The sequence below is a fragment of the Stenella coeruleoalba genome, assembly GCF_951394435.1.
Source record: "Stenella coeruleoalba genome assembly, chromosome: 2".
NCBI lineage: Eukaryota > Metazoa > Chordata > Mammalia > Artiodactyla > Delphinidae > Stenella > Stenella coeruleoalba.
This window is the reverse complement of record NC_137147.1, coordinates 4,805,106-4,826,950: the sequence shown is the minus strand read 5'-3', so window position 1 is coordinate 4,826,950 and position 21,845 is coordinate 4,805,106. Positions and strand designations below refer to the sequence as shown.

Here is a 21,845-nt window from a genome sequence, read left to right as displayed (position 1 = left end):
TTAGGATTGCTATTCTCCTTTTCCTTTGCTTTTGTTATTAAAAAAAAAAAAACATATGAAGAACTTGTTGCCTTGTCATGCATCTCGACCATAGAGAACCTCAGCCTGCAAAGTTTGCTTTGTTTGGGTGGGATTTACTTTCAGATAGGAAGATTTGGGGTGTTCTAATTATACTGAACTTGGGCTACCGTACAGTGGAGAAAGGAGAATCAAATAGTTTCTGGAGGCCTGTATTCTTAAAATTCTTGCCGATATTAAAGTTTTTTCAGTGTTGTGGTTGGACTGGGGGCACAGAGTGCAGTGAACAGACACCATTTTTTTGCTATTCTGAGTGTAAATACAGAAAAACGTGTGAGGAACAAGGGAGTTCCTTGCAGAATTACGTATATTGGAGAAAAATTGTGTAGGAAACAGTTAAGCAAAAGCAAGCAATAGGGGCGTGGCCAGAAAACTGTGGATCCTCGTATGATGGAAAGCCATGTAATCTTTAAAAATGTTTGTGTTCCCGGTAACAACAGGAAAGATGCTTGTGTATTATATTAAAAGGCAGAATCAGGATATAAAACTGGATATGTTGTATTTTTCAACTAAATAGACAAAATCTATGCAAAGAAGAATGGAGAGAAGTATACCAAGAGTTATCTTTCTTTTTTTCTGAGTGGGAGGATGATGATTTTTTTTTTTCTTTTTTATACTTTTACTTCATTTCTAAACGCTCTTTGGTGTGTATTCTTTAATAAGCAGAAGGAATTTGTGTTTTAAAATGACTCCTTTCTTACCACTGAAGCTGATCTTCACTGCACCAAGGTCAATAGCAGAGCTCAGAGCAAATGTCCGGAGGCTGGAGCGTGCTCATGTGTGTTCTCAAGAAGACAAGGAGGGGCTTCCCTGGTGGCGCAGGGGTTAAGAACGTGCCTGCCAATGCAGGGGACACGGGTTCGATCCCTGGTCTGGGAAGATCCCACTTGCCGCAGAGCAACTAAGCCCGTGCACCACAACTACTGAGCCTGCGCTCTAGAGCCCACAAGCCACAACTACTGAGCCCACGTGCCACAACTACTGAAGAGCCCGTGCTCCACAACAAGAGAAGCTCCTGCAATGAGAAGCCCGCGCACCGCAACAAAGAGCAGCCCCCGCTCGCCACAGCTAGAGAAAGCCTGCGTGCAGCAGCAATGAAGACCCAATGCAGCCAAAAATAAATAAATTTTTTTAAAAAAAGAAGAGAAGGAATCATGGTGTGGAGTTAAATTCATAATAGATCCATTGTAGACATGCACGGCTAATTTCCATTTCAGTGCTAGGGGAGTGTTACAGGATTTCAGTGTAAAACGTAGGTTAAAATATATTCATTGTCCCATGTATGTGGGGCTGGTCTGCTTCGCTATGCATTAACCAGCAAGAGTTCCTGTTTCTCATTTTCGATTTTGCTTGGGAGTTCAGACTGTCTTTGGCAGCTTACCTTTTAAAAAACTTGAATGCACCTTTTGCAAACTTTTCTGTTCTTTATATTAAGAACCCCATTAATTAACAGATCGGAGAGTGAATAAATATAAGCAAAAACCTTCAGCTGGAGATGCTGACAAGCAAGACAGTCCTGTTGTTCCAGGACATCAAAATCTGGTCTCAGAATTTAGTCTCTGCAACTGGTGTTGAAAGCTGACTGCAGGTTGCCTTTTTTTGTTTGTTTGTTTTGTTTTTCTGGTTTTTTTTTTGCGGTACGCGGGCCTCTCACTGTTGTGGCCTCTCCCGTTGCGGAGCACAGGCTCCGGACGCGCAGGCTCAGCGGCCATGGCTCACGGGCCCAGCTGCTCCGCGGCATGTGGGATCTTCCCGGACCGGGGCACGAACCCGTGTCCCCTGCATCGGCAGGCGGACTCTCAACCACTGCGCCACCAGGGGAAGCCCTGCAGGTTGTCTTTAAGTAGCCTCTGCTATATTAACACTTAACCCTGATAGTCATAATCATTCTTGTAGCTACCATTTATTAACTGGGTGGGTGCAGGCCTTTGCAATAGATACTTTGTATGTATTAGCTCATTTTTACCTCTCCACAACCCTTTGAGGTAGGTATTATTGTGCCCATTTTACAGATGAGAAAGCTGCCTCTAGGAGATGGAATAATTTGCCCCCGGTTACACAGCTGGTTATGGAAAATCTGGGACTAGACCCTAGGGCCTGGCTGAACGTCCTTTCTTGCTGCCATCTGTGTTGCTTGGCTGTGCTTATGCCTCTCAGCGGTATTATTTAAATTAGCATTATTCAAATCAAACCAAATATTTAAGGAATGAATAAGGATAAGACTTGAAATGAGGTTTTTTCAAGGTTTAATTTGATTTGCAAAGTGTCCCAAATACAACAAATCACATTCAGCGTATAATTGTATCAAATATTGTATCATAGTCCTTTCACAAATCTTATTAGCTAGGTGCAACTAACAAATGAAAAACTTTTAAGTTCTTTGCAGTGAATGAAATTAATGAATATTTAGCTTAGTTCTTTATCCTGGTTAACCAAACTAGCAATTTTTCCCTCTCTCTGGTCTACTGTGCTTTCTCCTTATCTTTCTCCTTACAAATTGGCTAATTACAGAAAATAACTTGTGCTTTCTTTTAGACAGAACATGCTATAGTTTCTTCCATTTTCCTCTTTAATTGCCTTCCCCAGTTTAAATAGGTGTTCGTTAGTGATTTATAGAAAAGACTTGGTAGATATATTCAGTTTTTCAGAGACTGAGAAAGATTGTTTTTAAACGTTGTCTTATGAAAATGTTGAAATGCATATAAAAGAAAAAAGTGGGCATGTGCCACTCCCTATGGGTGGTCTTTTGTTTTACAAATAATTGGCCTTGTGTGTATGGCATTTTTTATTTTTGCCAGTGTATCTTTTTTTTTTAACATCTTTATTGGAGTATCATTGCTTTACAATGGTGTGTTAGTTTCTGCTTTATAACAAAGTGAATCAGTTATACATATACATATGTTCCCATATCTCTTCTGTCTTGCGTCTCCCTCCCTCCGACCTTCCCTATCCCCCCCCTCTAGGTGGTCACAGAGCACGGAGCTGATCTCCCTGTGCCATGCGGCTGCTTCCCACTAGCTTTCTGTTTTACGTTTGGTAGTGTGTACATGTCCATGCCACTCTCTCACTTTGTCACAGTTTACCCTTCCCCCTCCCCATATCCTCAAGTCCATTCTCTAGTAGGTCTGTGTCTTTATTCCCATCTTACTCCTAGGTTCTTCATGACCTTTTTTTTTTTTTTAGATTCCATATATATGTGTTAGCATACAGTATTTGTTTTTCACTTTCTGACTTACTTCACTATGTATGACAGACTCTAGGTCCATCCACCTCACTACAAATGTCTCAATTTTCTTTCTTTTTATTTGCCAGTATATCTTTAGGATAGGTTCCTGGAAGTGGGATTGCTGGATCCAAGGATAAATGCATCTGTAATATTGCTAGGTATTAGTGACGGGAACCTTCCCCAGCACATAAGTAATTATCTACTTTGACAATTTAGCGAAAGCAAGTTGCCTTCTCCAATTCCAAGTACAGACATCTTTTCAATTTCGAAGTAGATACTTAGGAATTCTGGGTTCATAATGGTCAGGTGTGTTAAAGTTAAACTTTGAATTTCTACACATAATCACATACGTGGTCATGCTTTGCATAATTAAATTTATTGTGGGGCTTCCCTGGTGCCGCAGTGGTTGAGAGTCCGCCTGCCGATACAAGGGACGCGGGTTCGTGCCCCGGTCCGGGAGGACCCCACATGCCGTGGAGCGGATGGGCCTGTGGGCCATGGCCGCTTGGCCTGCGCGTCCGGAGCCTGTGCTCCGCAGCGGGAGGGGCTGCATCGGTGAGAGGCCCGTGTACCGCAAAAAAAAAAAAAAAAGAATTTATTGTGAAACCTAATGGAAAGTTTTACTTATCAAATATTGCACACTGAGTTATTAATGTAAGTTAAAAGGATTTCTTCATCTTTAGATTATGACAGTATCATAATAACAAGCATTAGTAGATTTGACTACCTATACTTGAATTTCTATATTTACATCAACTGTAGTTTTGGAAATATATTGCCACAGATAGTACTTCATGGAAGTCTGAGTATTCCAATCCTCCCGTTTAGAAAGATGAAACCTTTTTATTTCAGGCATACTTGTGAATGCTTTAGACCTGAGATTCTGAATACCTTTGTTAGAGATTTTTAAAGATTTTTTTGATGTGGACCATTTTTAAAGTCTTTATTGAATTTGTTACAGTATTACTTCTGTTTTATGTTTTGGGGTTTTTTTTGGCCACGAGGCAGGTGGGATCTCAGCTCCCTGACCAGGGATTGAATCCGCACCCCCTGCACTGGAAGGCGAAGTCTTAACCACTGGACTGCCGGGGAAGTCCCATGTTAGAGATTTTCAGTTCCCACACTCTGGAGTCATTTTTTTTTTTTTTTTTTTTTTTTTTTTTTTGCGGTACGCGGGCCTCTCACTGGCGTGGCCTCTCCCGTTGCAGAGCACAGGCTCCGGATGTGCAGGCTCAGTGGCCATGGCTCACAGGCCCAGCCGCTCCGCGGCATGTGGGATCCTGCCGGACCGGGGCACGAACCCATGTCCCCTGCATCGGCAGGCGGACCCTCAACGACTGCGCCACCAGGGAAGCCCTGGTGTCATTTTTCAGGGATGTTAACTTGAGGTACTTTATGGGGACCTTATACTAAATAGTACGCACGGTAACAGGAAACTGGGGGCCATGAACACTGTGCATGTGACTGCATCTGTCCCTCTGACAAGGCCTGTCCACTTCAGTAGCTCCTCTCCTTCACTTCTGGTGGATTGGTGGGTCTAAAGGAACTTACGCAGTGTGAGAAGTCCCACAGAAACTCGGGTGTTTCTCTCCTGAACACTCTTATCACATGAATTAGGATCATAGATTTCAGAGCACGAAGAGCCACCCTTAGAGCATTTATAGACTGAAGTCTTTCTTTTATGGGTTAGGGAAGTAGGGTCCAGAGGGCCTTGCCTGCAGTCGCACTGCCAGTCGAGGACACGCTGGAATTCACGCCGTAGCCCCCGACTGCCAGACCTGAGCTCCTTCTGATCTCTCCTCCCCCCTCTCACTTTGCCTGGGCACGAGGAGGAAAGCAACCGTTTGGGGGATGAGAACTGTCTGGGGTCTTCCTCGACCCCTCCGTGTGTGCGCGGGATGATGCAGTGGGGACACTCACTGGACCTGATTCTGCCTCAGGGACCTTTGCTCATAACTGAAATCCTGCATTTAATGTTTCTCACATTGTATTCAAGCTACGAGATTGCATCCCGGTGTCCAAAACAGAGCATTTCATCATCTGGGCGTGGCCGTGGGGTAATAGCTGCCACCTTTTACGTGCTGCTCCATGAAGGGCACTGTGTGGCTTGCCACTCCTCATTCCAAAACCTCACAGCAGCCCTGCAAGGTGGGCACTGTTATCCTATTTTACAAAGGAGCCGAGGCTTGGAAAGGTGACTTGCCCAAGGCTACGTAATAAAGCCGAGTTGAGAATGAGTGGGTCCTAACTCAAGACTCTTTGCCCTTTGTTCCTCTGTGCTCCTCCCACCATCCCGACATCCCTTCCAATGAATGCATTCTGAACATATATCATGTATCACTCATTCTCCTTTTATTTTGAGAAATTCTCCTTTCAGTGCTGTGTGTCTATGTTTTGCCCCTAAGAACAATTAAAATAATTATTTTTAAAAAGCCTTTAATGAACTGGAAGAACGTCTCATATCTTGGTGTCATCTCAAAGCCAGGGATCCATTCATCTTAGCACCTGATCAGCAGGAGATTGTGTTTGAAGCTTCCCTGGTGCTGTTTCTCTTCTGCAGTTTCTGAGATCGCTTGTCTGAAAGATGACTCATCATGGCTGTTCTTGTGTCCTGCTGCCCTCATGATCCAAGGTAGTACCTGTTCAGATTGGACATTAGGAGATACTCTTTTCTTCCAAAACTTTTCTTTATGGTGGCAGCATTTTTTCCTTGAGTGGCTAATCATGTTTAGATACGGAAACATGAAAGAGACCTGACGAGATGTCGTGTGCAAAATAGGTATTTAGCACGCATATTGGCGTAGTCGTGATGCTATTTAAAAAGTCAGTGGTGACGAAAAGCCAAAGATATTATCAAGATAAGGATGTAGTGGTGATTGGATGTTGCCAAAATGAGAACCTTTCAACTTCTTGTCACTCCAAGTGTGGCCGCCATCCCCCGCTCCCTCCTTCTCCCCGCTTCCTCTCCATATCCACTATTTTTCTTTTATGATTTCTCATTACAACTTTAACAGTTCTGTTTGCTTTTGATGCTACTCTGTTATAGTTTAATGTGTAAGGTTTATTATGCCCTCTGAGAAGGCCCGTTGCATGCAATTGATGTTCTTTTTATGGGCTTTAAAAAAGTCCCATTTCCTTTTTGGGGAGAAGGACAATACTGGATTATTGAGACTGAAGTTTGAAATTATGACTCAAGGAAAGATAAAAAACGGTGACTCAGACGGACTTCCCTGGGGGTCCAGTGGTTGAGACCCCATGCTTCCACTGCAGGGGGTGAGGGTTTGATCCCTAGTCGGGGAACTAGGATCCCGCATGCCGTGTGGCATGGCCAAAAAATAAAATTTAAAAAAAAAAACAACAACAGTGGGGCTTCCCTGATGGCGCAGTGGTTGGGAGTCCGCCTGCCGATGCAGGGGACACGGGTTCGTGCCCCGGTCCGGGAAGATCCCACATGCCGCAGAGCGGCAGGGCCCATGAGCCATGGCCGCTGAGCCTGCGCGTCCGGAGCCTGTGCTCCGCAACGGGAGAGGTCACAACAGTGAGAGGCCCGCATACCGCAAAAAAAAAAAAAAAAAAAAACAGTGACTCAGAAATGGCAACACAATGCCTTTTCTTGAAAGTGGGGTCTTTGTTCTCGAAATTTAGTGCAGTCTGATCAACAAATGCATGTTGAACACCTTCTGTGTCAGCATCACAGGGGCTGCTGCCGTCGTGGAGCCCCCGGGCAATGGAGTGGACAGGAATAAACAATGTGAGGACAGCGGCAAAGCAGGGACCAGGGGAGCCCAGGTCCCTGGGAGCCCGGGGAGGCTCGCCCGGGGAGCAGGGACCCGGGGGAGGCTTGCCCGGCCTGGTTTGGTGGGCATGTAAGTGGGTGAGGCAGGTCCTGGCCCAGGTGCCGGAGAGAAGCTGGGGGCCAGGCATCTTCCATCGGCCCCTCCAGGCCCTTTCCTTACCCTCCTCCAGCCAGCTCTCTGCCCCAGCAGCTGAGTTGTATGGACCACACCGCTCTCTGCTCCAGTGAGGTTTGAGCAGGGGATCCCTAGCTGGGGACTGGAAGGAGGGAGAGTGTGGTCAGAGGATCCACCCCCGACTCCTTCCACATGGGGCCCCTCGGCTTGGCTGTGTCCCCACCCCCTGGATGCAGCTGCTGCTCCCCCAGCAGCGTCTCTCCTCTTAGGGTCTGGTGACCTCCCTCCCCTTGGCCCTGCAGGCATGGGATTAGCTATAGCTGTGCTGCTGTCAGCCTGGGAGACGGGGCAGTAAGCCTGGGGCTCGGTGTGGAGTCCAGTCCACTCCCGAAGCACACGGAGAAGGATCTAGGTGATGCCCTCCCCCAGCACGATGTGTGCACCCGCTCTAACTGGGGAAGTAAGGCTAGCCCGCCTGAAACAGCAGTCCGTAATCAGGCACTCATTTGTGAGCTACAGACTGACGTGTGACAGAAGATGAGAGCGGGACAGCCAAGGAGGTCTGGGCTAACGAGGAGAGGCCCTTCGAAGCTGGAGGATGGCACCGACCAGTGGTTCTCAAAGTGTGGTCCCTAGAGCAGCAGCGGCAGCAACCCGGAAACTGGTTAGACATGCAGAGTCTCAGGCTCTGCCCCAGACCTCCTGAATCTGGGGATGGGGCCCAGCGATCTGTATTTTAACTCCAGGGGATTCTTCTCCACAGAAACAAGCTAAGGAGGTGGGAATGAGGCAGGATTTGCTTGTTGGGGGTCGGGGGGTGGATGTTGGAGCGCCTGGGTGCGTGGTGGGAACAAGAAAATCGGTGGATTGAAAGACGCCCAGCAAGCTGATATGCATACTGTAGTCACTGCCTAGGGCCTCTGTTGTGAGTTAGTACAAACAGAAATTGATTCCCTCACCGTTCTGGAGACCAGATGCCTGAAGTCAGTGCCACTGGGCTGAAATCGGAGTGCTGGCAGCATTGTCCCTCCTGGAGGCTCTGAGGGAGAAACTGGTCCATGCCTGTTGCCGGGCTTCGTGGCTGCTGTCTGGCCTCGGCTAGAGGATGTGCCACTCCAGTCTCTTGCCTCTGTCCTTACGTGGCGAGCTCCTCCTTATGCATCTTCACCTGGGCCTCTTTTTTTCCCCTTAATTTATCTTATTGAAGTGTAGTTGATTTACAATGTTGTGTTAATTTCTGCTGTACAACAAAGTGATTCAGTTATTCATATACATACATTCTTTCTTTTTTTGTATTACTAGTCTTTTTTTTAACATCTTTATTGGAGTATAATTGCTTTACAATGGTGTGTTAGTTTCTGCTTTATAACGAAGTGAATCAGTTATACATATACATATATCCCCATATCTCCTCCCTCTTGAGTCTCCATCCCTCCCACCCTCCCTATCCCACCCCTCTAGGTGGACACAAAGCACGGAGCTGATCTCCCTGTGCTATGCGGCTGCTTCCCACTAGCTTATCTGTTTTACATTTGGTAGTGTATATATGTCAATGCCATTCTTTTTCATATTCTTTTCTGTATGGTTTATCACAGGATATTGAATATAGTTCCCTGTGCTATACAGTAGGACCTTGTTTATCCATTCTATATATAATAGTTTGCACCTGCTAATCCCAAACTCCCAATCCATCCCTCCCCCGCCCCTCCTTCCCTTGGCAAACACAAGTCTCTTCTCTATGTCTGTGAGTCTGTTTCTGCTTCGTAGATAAGTTTATTTGTGTCATATTTTAGATTCCTCATATGATATTTGTCTTTCTCTGTCTGACTTACTTCAGTTAGCATGATCATCTCTAGTTCCATCCATGTTGCTGCAAATGGCATTATTTCATTCTTTTTTATGGCTGAGTAGTATTCCATTATATGTACATATATACACATGGGCTTCTTAAAAGGACACGAGTCATTGGATTCAGGGCCCACCCAAATCCAGTATGAGCTTAACCAATTACATCTGCAAAGACACTGTTTCCTAATAAGGTCACATTCTGAGGTTCTGGGTAGACATGAATTTCGGGGAGGACCCTAACACAGTACATGTATTTAAAGGAAAAAGACAGAATGGAGACTGAAATGGTAGGTGAAGTAGAAAGAGGAGATAGAGATGAGGTGAGGATGGCATTTCTTCCTACTTGGGAAGGGTTCTGTCCCGGCAGAGAGTGGACCTCAGCACGGGGAGCAGATTGTGTGTGTTAGGAAAGATTCAGGATCTCTGTTTTGGAACTGTGGTGTTTTCACTGTGGAATATTAGCTCTGAGCACTGGTCTAGGCCCTTGGCTGGAGCAGGTGTTCAGAGGATGAAGAAAGAGAGAGCTTGGAGAGAGTGAAGAAGGGTGTTCTGCTCTGGCTGGAGGGGCCTGACTGTGGCTTTTTAAACTCTCTTTCACAGTTAAAAAAAAAAGGTAGTCTGGCCCTCAGCTTTAGGGACTGAAAAGTTTCCGTATATTAAAATTTTGACATTCTAGGCAGTTTTGTCACTGGTCGTGTTTTTAAGAGCCTGCGCTGAGGTAGATTTAATTCTGGGATGAACAAAATTAATTCTGCTAGCATTTTAAAATAAACTTTTAATTTTAGAGTAGTTTTAGATTTACAGAAACGTTGCAGGCAGAATACAGACGGTTCCCATATCTCCTGCACCCGGTTTCCCCTACTGTTAACACCTTATATTAGCGTGACGCGTTTGTCACCACTAATGGGACGATGTTGATACATTATTATCAATCGAGGGGCATACTTTATTCAGATTTCCTTAGTTTATCCCTTATGTCCTTTTCTGGTCCCGGGATCCCATTTGGGATTATATTTAGTCATGGTGCCTCCTGAGGCTCCTCTGAACCGACAGTTTCTCACATTTTCCTTGCTGCTGAAGACCTTGACAGTTCTGAGGAGTACCACTTAGGTCATCCATCGACGGTCCTTCAGTCTGGGTTTGTGTGATGTTTTTCTCACGATCAGACTAGGGCTGGGTTTAGGGAGGAAGACCACAGAGGTCAGGTGCCATTCTCATCACATCTACCAAGGACGTGTCCTGTGAACATGACTTACCACTGTTGACGTTGACCGTGATCACCTGAGATGCGTTGGTCGGGTTTCTCCTTCTCGCCGCACCTCCGCACTGCGTGGTTTAGAAGGAAGTCACTACGCACAGCCCACACGGAAGGAGTGGAGAATGTGCCCCACCACCTCAAGGACAGAGTATCTACATAAATCATTCAGAATTCTTCTGCCTGGGGATTTGTCCTCCTCATGCATTTATTCCATCGTGCATTTATATCAGTGTGGACCTGTGGATATTTATGTGATAGTTGGGGGTATAACCCAGCACGACTTTATTTATTCTGTTGCCCACATTGCTGCGGCTTTGGCTCTTCCCATTGGCTCCTGGGTCCCTTTGCCACACCCCCCGTCAGTGTGGGTTCTGTGAGCACTTCCTTACTTTCTGGCACCATAAGATGCTCCGGGCTCATGTTGGATAGTCCCTGTCTCAGCCCTGGATTCAGGTGCTTCCCCAAGGAGCCCTGGTTCCTTTTGCTGTAGATTGGTATTAGGAACCCAGGTTTGGGCCCTGGGTCTCTCAGCAGACAGAGCTGGGAAATAGATGTGTTTATACAACCCGTGTACACAGACTTACCTATAATTACGTCTCTGTGTGTCTTTGTCTCTGTTAAGCTAGACATGAGTTCACACTGATGTCTCCTCTTCTCCATTCCACCTGGTTCATTCTAGCCTTCCCCCCTTGCTGGTCTGTAACCCCCCTCTCCAACAGTGAGAAGCCGGGCTCCTACCTTATGGCCCTGTGGGAAACAACTTTACCACCTAGAATACAGTGCTTATGTGCAGTTCCTTTTGTAGTCTTCCAGTCTCTGCTCATTACCAGAATCACTTTGTCTGCACCTTTCCTCTCCAACCCCTTCCGTGAGGTTACGTTGCATGTGTGTAACGCAGTTAGATTCTTTTGTCACAGTCTGCATTCCGTCATGGGGTTCCCCCATCTCCTATTGACTATTATCGTATTTGCGTGTATTAAGGTTTACTCTTTGTGCTGTAAGGGTCTGTGGGTTTTGACACATGCATAGCGTCACACACCCACCACTACGATTTACCACCTGAAGAATCTCTGTGCTTCACCTAGTGACACCGCCCCCAGTCTCTGGCAACCACTGATCCACTTTCTGTCGCTATAGTTTACCCTTTTGTAGAATGTCACTTTAAATGGAATCTTGCAGTATAGAGCCTCTCAGACTGGCTTCTTTCGCTTGGCAATATGAATTTAAGACTCAAGCGTGGTTGTGTGGATTGGTTCATTCCTGTCATCACCGAATCCTATTCCATTGTCTGGATGGACCCCAGTCTGTTTATCCATCACCAATTGAAGGACATCTTGGTTGCTTCCAGTTTTCACAGCTATAAATAAAGCTGCTATAAATATTAAAGGAAAGTTTTGTGTAGACATAAGTTTCCAACTCACTTGGGTCAATGCTTAGTGTGAAGCACAATTACTGCATCCTATGGTAGAATTTATGAGCCTCAACTTTGTAAGCACCGCCAAGCTGTCTTCCAAAGCGGCCGTACCATTTTGCATTCCCACCAGGAATGAAGGAGAGTTCCTCTTGCTCTGCGTCCTGGCCAGCAGTTGGTATGTTGTCTGTGTTTTGGATTTTAGCCATCCTCATAGGTGTAATAGAGATATCTCATTATTGTTTTAATTTGCATTTCCCTAATGATAAAAGATGTTGAGCATCTTTTCATATGCTTATTTGCCATCTGTATATATTCTTTGGTGAGGTTTCTGTTCAGATCTTTTGCACATTTTTTAAATTGGGCTATTCATTTTCTTATTGTTGAATTTTAAGAGTTCTTTTTATATTCTGTATACAAGTCCTTTATCAGATATGTGATTTGCAAATATTTCCCCCAGTCTATAAATTGTCTTTTCATCCTCCTAATGATGTCTTTTACAGAGCAAAAGTTTTGTTGTTGTTTTAATTTTAATGAGGCCCAAGATACCAATTTTTCCTTTCATGGATGTGCTTTTGGTATTGTATCTAAAAACCCATCACCAAACGCAGGGTCACACAGATTTTTCTCCTATATTTTCATCTAGAAGTTTTAGTTTTGCATTTCACACATAGGCCCGTGGTCCCTTCTGAGTTAATTTTTGTGTAAGGCCTGAGGTTGGTGTCTGGGTTCATTGTTTCAGCACCATTGTTGAAAAGCTCCATTGTCTTTGCACCTTTGTCGATTCTGCCAGCATTTGAAATGGACGTCCTTTTTCTTTCTACATTATCTTAAATCCTGTAAGGAGTTCCCTTGAAAAGGCGAAAGTTCTGATTGCCTTTTCTGCTTGTCTTACAGCAAGACCACTGGTGCAGACCTTGCCTTTAAGAACCACCGTCAACAACGGCACTGTGGTACCAAAGAAAGCCAGTGGCTCCCTGCCAGCCCCTTCGGGGGCCAGGAAAGAAACCGCTGTACCTGCCACAGCCAAAAGGTAGGCGAGAAGCACCTTACATGAACTCTGAAAGCGGTTCTGGCTCAGATGCTAAAATAAGTATGACTCTTTTATATGACACTTTAATAAAATTTCTCCTTTGAGTTAAAGCTTATAAAAGCGCAATATTTGGTGTGTTGCCAAAACAGGAACCATGTGGATTTATTAGTCTGCGTTCTTTTGGTTGTAATCATATAGTCTTTGAAATCTCATTCACTAAAGCCGCAGTGCAGCATTTTGTGTTTTTACTTAAACTTCTCTTTTGAAAAAACAAGTGGGAGTATATAACCTATATAAAAAATGAATATGCTTGGAATATAGCAAAATTCAGATTGCTGTACTGAGCTTAAATTTTTATCAGTAAAATTTGGATAAGCTCGTACTTTTAAATGATGCCTAACAGTGGGGCTTCAGATGTTTATGTTTGTCAGATAGAGCATAGATTGCTCTTAATTTTCTATAATTTCATAGTTGTCATATTAAAATTGTATATTTTATATGCCAGGCCAGTTTTCTAATTTTTTATGCCCTAAAAAAACGAACTATCTGGTAATAATATAGCATAGAAAACCTTAAAGAAATTCTTTCTGCAATGCTACCTCATGGGCTTGTTAGAAGAACTCGTAAAGTTCATGAAAATGCTAACTTGCTTTATGTGCACTGGGAATTCTGGGTGTGAGTATGCTCTGCGGTGTGCTGGGATACCCATTGGGCTGGTGAGAGGAGGTTTGATGCTGCATCGTGACTCGGAATGAAAATGTAACAATCCCGTCTTATCTTTTAAATATATAGTGTTTATACATAAAGCTTTATCCTTCGCCAAGCAAACTTGCATTGTGTTTCATCAGGTAGAGTTTCATGTACTTATTGTTTGTGAATTGTAAGAAAATTGGTTTTGCAGGGCTTTTTAGAACTTTAAAATGAAATTCTCTGCCTCATTTCATCCCTTTTTAATACTTCTTTGACTCATTCATTTATAATCAACATGAAATGACCTTCTGGATTCTAATTGGCAGCAGTAGATACGGGCTGTCTTTTATTCATCTAGATGTTATAAGAGTGACACTGACTTTTTAAGTGTCAGGTTGCCATCTGGTACCATTTCTTTCTTCTTTTTTTTTTAATAGTGGTAAAAACCACATCACATTAAATTTACCATCTTAACCATTTTTAAGCGTACAGTTCAGTTCAGTAGTGTCAAGTGTATTCTGTACAGCAGATCTCCAGGACGTTTCCGTCTTGCAGAACTGAAACTATTTATTGGCCACAAAGTTCGTTCGAATTGTTCCTTAAGATGGGAAGGAAAAACCAGAACGCACTTTTTGGCCAACCCAATATATCTCTTCAACAGTAAACCCTCCTCAGAGCCCTTGGTGGCCACCTTTTTCCTTCTGTGTCTGTGATTTGACTACATTACATACTTCATACGAGTGGAATCATGCAGTATTTGTCCTTTCGTGGCTGACTTATTTCACTTAACATAATATCATCAAGGTGCATTCATACTGTAGCATGTGACAATATTTCCTTTTTTTTTTTTTAAAGTGGCTTTGTATTTTATTTATTTATTTAGGCTGCGCTAGGTCTTAGTTGCAGCATGCGGGATCTTTAGCTGCAGCATGCCGACTCTTAGTTGCAGCATGCAGGATCTAGCTCCCCCTCCAGGGATCGAACCCGGGCCCCCTGCACAGGGAACATGGAGTCTTACCCACTGGACCACCAGGGAAGTCCCAGGATTTTCTTCTTTTTTAAGTCTATATAACATTCCGTTGTGTGTATATACCACCTTTTCTTTTTTTTGTTTTTTTTTTGCGGTACACGGGCCTCTCACTGTTGTGGCCTCTCCTGTTGCGGAGCACAGGCTCCGGATGCGCAGGCTCAGTGGCCATGGCTCACAGGCCCAGCCGCTCCACGGCATGTGGGATCTTCCCGGACTGGGGCACGAACCTGCGTCCCCTGCATCGGCAGGCGGACTCTCAACCACTGCGCCACCAGGGAAGCCCAGTATACCACCTTTTCTTTATCCATTCATGTCAATGGATGTTAGTGTTTCTTCTACCTCTTGGCTATTGTGAATAATGCTGCAATCAACATAGGTGTGCAGATATCTCTTTGAGATCCTGCTTTGAATTCTTTTGGATATATACTCAGAAGTGGGATTGCTGAGTCATAGGGTAATTCTATTTTTAATTTTTTGAGGAACCTCCGTAATGTTTTCCATAATGACTGCACCATTTTACATTCCCACTAACAGTGCACAAGGGTTCCAATTTCTCCTCATCCTTGCCCACATTTGTTATTTTCTGTTCTTGATAGTGGCCATTCTAATGGGTGTGAGGTGATATCTCATTATGGTTTTCATTTGCATTTCTCTTATTATTAGTGATGTTGAGCATCTTTTTCATATGCTTGTTGGCAACTTGTATATATCTTTTGGAAAATTTTCTATTCAATTCCTTTTCCCATTTTTAATTGGGTTATTCATTTTTTTGTTGTTGAATTGTAGGAGTTCCTTATATATTCTGGATATTAATCCCTTACCAGATACATGATTCACAAATATTTTCTCCTATTCCGTACATTGCTTTCTCACTCTATTGACAGTTTCCTTTGCACCGAAGTTTTTAAGTTTGATGCAGTCCCATGTGTTTATTTTTACATTTGGTGTCATATCCAAGAAATAATTGCTGAATCCAATGTCCTAAAGCTTTCCCCCTATGTTTTCTTCTAGGAGTTTCATAGTTCTAGGTCTTTAACACATTTCAAGTTAATTTTTGTATGTAGCATAAGGTAAGGGTCCAACTTCATTCTTTTGCATGTGGATGTCCAGTTTTCCCTACACCATTTGTTGATGAAACTGACTTTCCCCCTGGTGTAGTATTGGCACCCTTGCTGAAAATCATTTGCCCGTATATGCAAGGGATTATTTCTGGGCTCTCTATCCTGTTCCATTGGCCTATATTATCTGTCTTTATTCCAGTACCACACTGTCTTGATTACTGTTACTTTGTAGTATATTTTGAAATCAGGAAATGTGAGTCCTCCAATTTTGTTCTTCTTTTTCAAGATTGTTTTGGCTATTTGCAGTCCCTTTAGATTCCATATGAATTTTAGGATTTTTTTTTTTCTATTTCTACAAAAAATGCCATTGGTATTTTGATAGGGATTGCATTGAGTCTGTAAATCACTTTGGGTAGTGTAGACATTTTAACATATTAAGTCTTCCAATCCCACAAAAATAGGATGACTTTCCATTTCTTTGTATCTTCTTTGATTTCTTTCAGCAGTGTTTTGTAGTTTTCTGTCTACAAGTCTTTCACCTCTTTGGTTAAGTTTATTCCTAAGTAGTTTGTACTTTTTGATGCTATAATAAATGAGGTTATTTTCTGAATTTCCTTTTCAGATTGGTCATTGTTAGTGCATAGAAATACAACTGATTTCTGTGTTTTGGTTTTTGTATCCTGCAACTTTGGTGAAATTATTAGTTTTAACATTTTTTTGTGTGGAATCTTTAGGGTTTTCCCTAAGATCATGTCATCTGCCAACAGAGGTCGTTTTACTTCTTCCTTTCCAACATGGATGCCTTTTATTTTTTTACATGTCTTATTGCTCTGGCTAGGACTTCCAGTACTGTGTTCAATAGTGATGAGACTGAGTATCCTTGCCTTATTCCTGACCTTAGGAGAAAAGCTTTCACCGTTGAGTGTTTCACCATTGAGTATGTGTTCACTGTGGGCATTTCATATATGGTTTTTACTATGTTGAGGTAGTTTTCTTCTATTCCTAGTTTGAGTGTTTTTATCATGAGGGGTGTTGAGTTTTGTCAAGTGCTTTTTCTGCATCAATTTAGATGATCATGTGGTTTTTGTCTTTCATTCTCTTAATGTGATGTACAATATTATATCAATTTTCTTATGTCGAACCATCCTTGCATTACAGGTGTAAATCCCACTTGGTCATGGTGTATAATCCTTTTAATGTGCTGTTAAATTCAGTTTGGTAGTATTTTGTTGATTTCTGCATCATTATTTATCAGAGTTATTGGCGTGTATTTTTTCTTGTTGCGTCTTTTTTTTTTTTTTTTTTTTTTGGTATCTGAATAATGCTGGCCTCCTAGAATGAGATTGGATGTGCCCCCACTGCCCCTTTAGTCTTTAGAGGAGTTTGAGGAGGATTGGTATTAGTTCTTTAAATGTTTGGTAGAATTCTGGAGTCATGCCATCTGGTCCTGGGCTTTGCTTTGTTGGGAGGGTTTTGATTACTGCTTCAATCTCCTTACTAGTTATAGGTCTATTCAGAGTTTTCAATACTTCATGATTCAGTCTTGATAGGTTGTATGTTTCTAAGAATTTATTCATTTCTTCTAGTTTATTCAGTTTGTTGGCATGCATTTATTCATTGTAGTCTCTTATAATCCTTTTTATTTCTGTGACATTATTTCTGTAATAGTCCCTCTTTAGTTTCTAATTTTAGTTATTTGAGTCTTCTCTCTTTTTCTCAGTTTAATGGAGGATTTGGCAATTTTATTGATCTTTTCAAAAATCAACTCTTGATTTCACTGGGTTTTTTCTATTGTTTTTCTTTTCTCCATTTTGTTTATCTCTACTGTAATCTTTGTTATTACCTTCCCTCTGCTAACTTTTAGCTTTATTTGTTCTTGTTTTTTTCGGTTTCCTTGAGGTATAAAGTTAAGTTGTTGATTTCAGATCTTTCTTCTTTTTAATGTAAGTGTTTCCACAGCTGTAAACTTCCCTCTTGGCGCTGCTTTTTCTGCATCCCACAAGTTTCAGAATGTTTTGTTTTTGTTTTCATTTGTCTCTAGATACTTTCAGAATTCTCTTGCGATTCCTTCTTTAACTCATTGGCTGTTTAAAAGCGAGTTGTTGAATTTCAAGACTGACTTTTTGAAGTAGCAAGTAGTTAATGAAAACATGAGATTCTTTTTCTTTATTCTTAAAGAAAATACACTTTTTAAATTTATATCTCTTTATATATTTGGCATTTAAGTAAAAGGAAAATTTTTTTTCAGAGCAAAAAATCATAAAAGTAAAATTTGAAATGTAGATACAATTTCTAGCTTTCAGTTCCTTTCACGAGAGCATATGTCAAGCATTCTTGCACTTTGATTCTGTGGAAGGCTCTGTGTTTGATCCAAAGTAACTTTGATGTAGTACAAGAATATCCTTCACTTAATAGACTGTTTATGGTTTTCTTAGACCTTGCAGGATTAATTGGCACAACTGTTAAGAATCCCTGGCAAATTGTGTTTTGAGTGCGAGTATTTGAAACATCGATTCAGGGTAGGGTAAGGCTGGGGGATGGGATTTATGCAGATGACTACAGGAGAGAGGCTCTGCTGAAGAATCTAATTGATACTTTCCCACAGGATGTGAAAAAGACAAAGAGCCCTCATGGTGCTTCGGGCCCTCTTTAAATCAGTGATGATGATAGAAATTATCTTTTAATAATAAAAGTGTACTAAGCATCAAGCTTTTAATACCATTATCACTGATCCTCCAAACAACCTTCCAAGGTAGATATTATTATCCCTGTTTTGCCAGTGGGTAAACTGACGCTCAAAGAAGTGAAGTAACTTGCCCGGGATCAAGTGAGTAGAGAACCTGGGCTCCAACGCAGGTCTGTCTGGATCCAGAGCTCACACTCCTTTCACTGTGACAGGCTGCTTCTTGCAAAGATTTCCAGGTCAGCGCTTACATCTACTCATACAAAAATGCTTGATATAATTGCTCTTCGGAAACCATCCCTTTTGTGTTCCCCATCCTGTCTGGGTGATGCTCTTTAGAAACGGTGATGTTCTGAGATGCCCCTGAGGGTGCTGACAGGAGTAGCAGGCAGGGGCGAGGGTGACTGAGCAGAGATTGGCAGCAAGTTGCAACTCTGAGAGACAGAATCGCCCACTCATATGGGGCTGCAGGGCCTGAACTCCCATTACAGGACCAGGTCCCTTGCTGTGAGCAGAAGCCTGGGTCCTCTGCCCCCCGTTTCAGCCATGTATGAAGGAGCTCACGGACAGTGCTTGCCCTCAGCAATATTAGCTTAGAAGGAAAAGATGGTGGCGGGGGAAGATAGTCGGTAGCCATCGTATTTTATATATATGTGTATGTGCGTGTGTGTGTGTGTGTGTGTGTGTGTGTGTGTGTGTGTATTAGCATTTAAACAATAACCTTCCTTCTAGAAATGTTCTTAGGCCTTTGTAGACTTTTCTTTTTAATTTACAAAATAATCAGTTTTATTCATTTGATAAGCTCATGTCCGGCAGCCAACTAGAAATACCTGGTTTTCTAGATTGTCTGAGACGCTTGGTGTTTCGGAGTAAAGCACAGTGGTTCATTTATTTTGTTCCTCTGCCTTTTGTGGGCTTCCGTGGATGTGAATTCCCATCTGTCTGGAAGTTGGAAACCCAAACAGTGGCACATAATCATTACTCTGTGACGAAGTTCCTATAGATCTCTCCTTAGAGAATTTTGAAATCCGCCTGTTAGGATTAAAACAACCTCGGAGCCATTTCAAATACATTTATAATCACGTAGGAATTTGTCTGTAATCAGAGTTCCAAATTAACCAAGCTGGGGCATCTCTGGTGTGTGGATGGGTATATGTTTGTTTTCTTTTCTCTGGGGTTTTTTCAGCCTAGTACTAAAGAACAAAATCCCCTTTGGAAATTGTCCAGCACCCAGGGGTTGTGCTTTGTGTTGCCAATTAAGACTTCGATTGGGGGCGTGATTTGGAATCCTTGGGAAAAGCTTTGTTTCCATTAGTGAAAGGAGAAAAGGCAGAAAATCCGGGGAAGACATTGTAGGGTCATACCTTCCTCGGTGGGGATGCTGGAGCTGACAATAGAATAACATTTCCACTGGCTCAAAACAATCACTCATTCTTTCCACTCCTAAGTAGAGTTTTACAATAGGGCAAAGCTGTGAGAAGAGAGATCAAAAGAACAAAACTGGTACAAAAAGAGAGCATTATTTTTAAAATGCCCTGCTCCAGTTGGAAGGTAGGATGGTAAATATCTGTGGCTTTCAAACAAACAGCTGATAGTCCTTTAGAAAACTAGTTGCACTCATTAGAAATAACAGCATTTGTAAAAGTACCAAAGTCAGTGCCAGGTACTTACATGATTTAAATCTGCTTTGGTTTTGTTTTTTTTTCCTAATATACTCTTTATCATTGAGATCCATTGAAATGTATGTGTTAAATTCAGGTTTTGAGTGTGATTTCTGTAACAAGCTAGAAATGGGAGTTGGTGCTGTTGAACAGAGGAAGATGAATTGGTACTTACTCTCTTATCAGAAGTGTTGCAATTCCCCCCTCTGGGCTCAGGTAGTTGGCTTCATATGATAGAAAAAAAACTTATTTTGGTCTGTCAAATTCTCTAAGGCCACCAGCCTTCTTAGGAAATGCCTTGGTTTTTGCTACAAAGATGTCTTTAGACAAAGATAAGAGCATTTCCTAATTACTGAAGTTGCGTGACCTCAATCTGTCACAATTACCTCACCCCTTGCAGGACAAAAACCAGGTTAGTCCTGGTCCCATGTTGATTTGCCAGTGCTCAGCGTAGAGCCCAGTATAAATTGATTCCAAATGAGTATTTGTTGAGTAGATAATCGTTTTAATCTAGCGTTAATCCCTCCGGCTGTCATGGCAAATGACCTCATCAGAAAATCTCGGGTCACGAGTACAAGCTTCCCCTCAGATTAGTATTTTCTTTCTTTCTTTCCTTTTTATTTACTTATTCATTTATTTATTTATAAATAGGACCCGGCTGTGCCGGGTCTTCGTTGCAGCATGCGGGATCTTTTAGTTGCGGCATGCGGGATCTAGTTTCCTGACCAGAGATTGAACCCGGGCCCCCTGCGTTGGGAGCGCAGAGGCTTCCACCGGACCACCAGGGAAGTCCCAGTATTTTTTTCAGTTGTAAAAGTTTGAGATCTTTTCTGCAAAATTTTGGAAAACCAATTCTTGGTTTTAAATCACATAATGAAAGAAAGATGCTGTGGTAACTTATTACATTTAGCGTTATTATCTAACCATAAGAAGAAAGATGGCCATTTTCCCTCTGTTCTCCCTTTGCAGAGATTTTATTATGTCTAAAATTTAGTTTAAATTGGCAAAAACCATTGAATGCAACTGTAGTGTAAGGCAAAGAACCATTGTATTTTCAGAACTTTGGGTTTGAGAGTGGAGGTTGAGAGCAGAAGGGAAGAGAAATGATGGTATCTGCATTTCTACCCCAAAAATGCTTGCCTTAAGCAGTAAAAAATTGTGCTGTGTTATTATACAGTCTTTCACAAGCTAGGACTTCTACCACTTGCAAAATAAAGCACATGATTTCTCACTTGCTGTCCAGAGGGAGCATAACTTCTTTGATATTCCCTGCTGGTTGTTGAAGGAGGCTTCTCTCAGCGAGTATACAGTATTACTTCTTCTGGCCGCCCTTGTTCCTGCAGATGTCTTGTCTTCAAGCTCTATTTTCTGTCCTTCACTCTGAGTCCTAGTAAATCCTCTTTAATTCATGAGAGCTCTTGGCTCTCAAAAGGAAATTTCTTGTTTTTTCTACGTATACAACAATAGTAGATTTTTTTAAAAGCTGAACATTTTAATGCAAATGCGTGAATGACAAATATCTTGAAGGAGCCGGATGGATTATATCCAAGTCTGTATGTGCAAACCAAAATGTTTTCCCGTTTTAATGTGCGGTGTATTCTGTAATTTATTGAAGTTTACCAAAATATTTTTCCTCGCTTTTATTACTGCAGTCGTGTTTATTCTGCTTTGTTTCCGTGCCTCTCACACGTAGATTAAACAGGTCTGTGAGTCTTCTCAGTGCATGCAGACTGAACAGTTCCACGCCCAGGTGAGGAGTACTTAGACTTACTTTGCAACCCTCACTAATGCTTTGGTAGTTCTACCACCCTTTTAGTGCAGTAGCTTAGAGGGCCTTCTCCGATGCCTGCCATTGATCAAGGCTTAAATCATATAACTGTATTAATTATTGACCTTTATTGGACTTTTAGACGTCCAACATCTCTGTTCAACAGGTCCTCAAAACTAACGTACCT

The 21,845-nt window shown here is 42.4% G+C and overlaps 1 protein-coding gene across 4 annotated transcripts in view; it reads left to right on the top strand.

Moving 5' to 3' along the window:
• EML1 (EMAP like 1) overlaps positions 1-21,845 on the top strand; it is a 275,754-nt gene that overhangs the window by 64,746 nt on the left and 189,163 nt on the right. For all 4 annotated transcript variants that reach the window (XM_079915005.1, XM_079915006.1, XM_079915003.1 and 1 more), the window contains one exon: positions 12,630-12,765. In XM_079915005.1, coding sequence (XP_079771131.1) covers positions 12,630-12,765 — 136 coding nt within the window. The remainder of the gene's footprint in view (positions 1-12,629; positions 12,766-21,845) is intronic.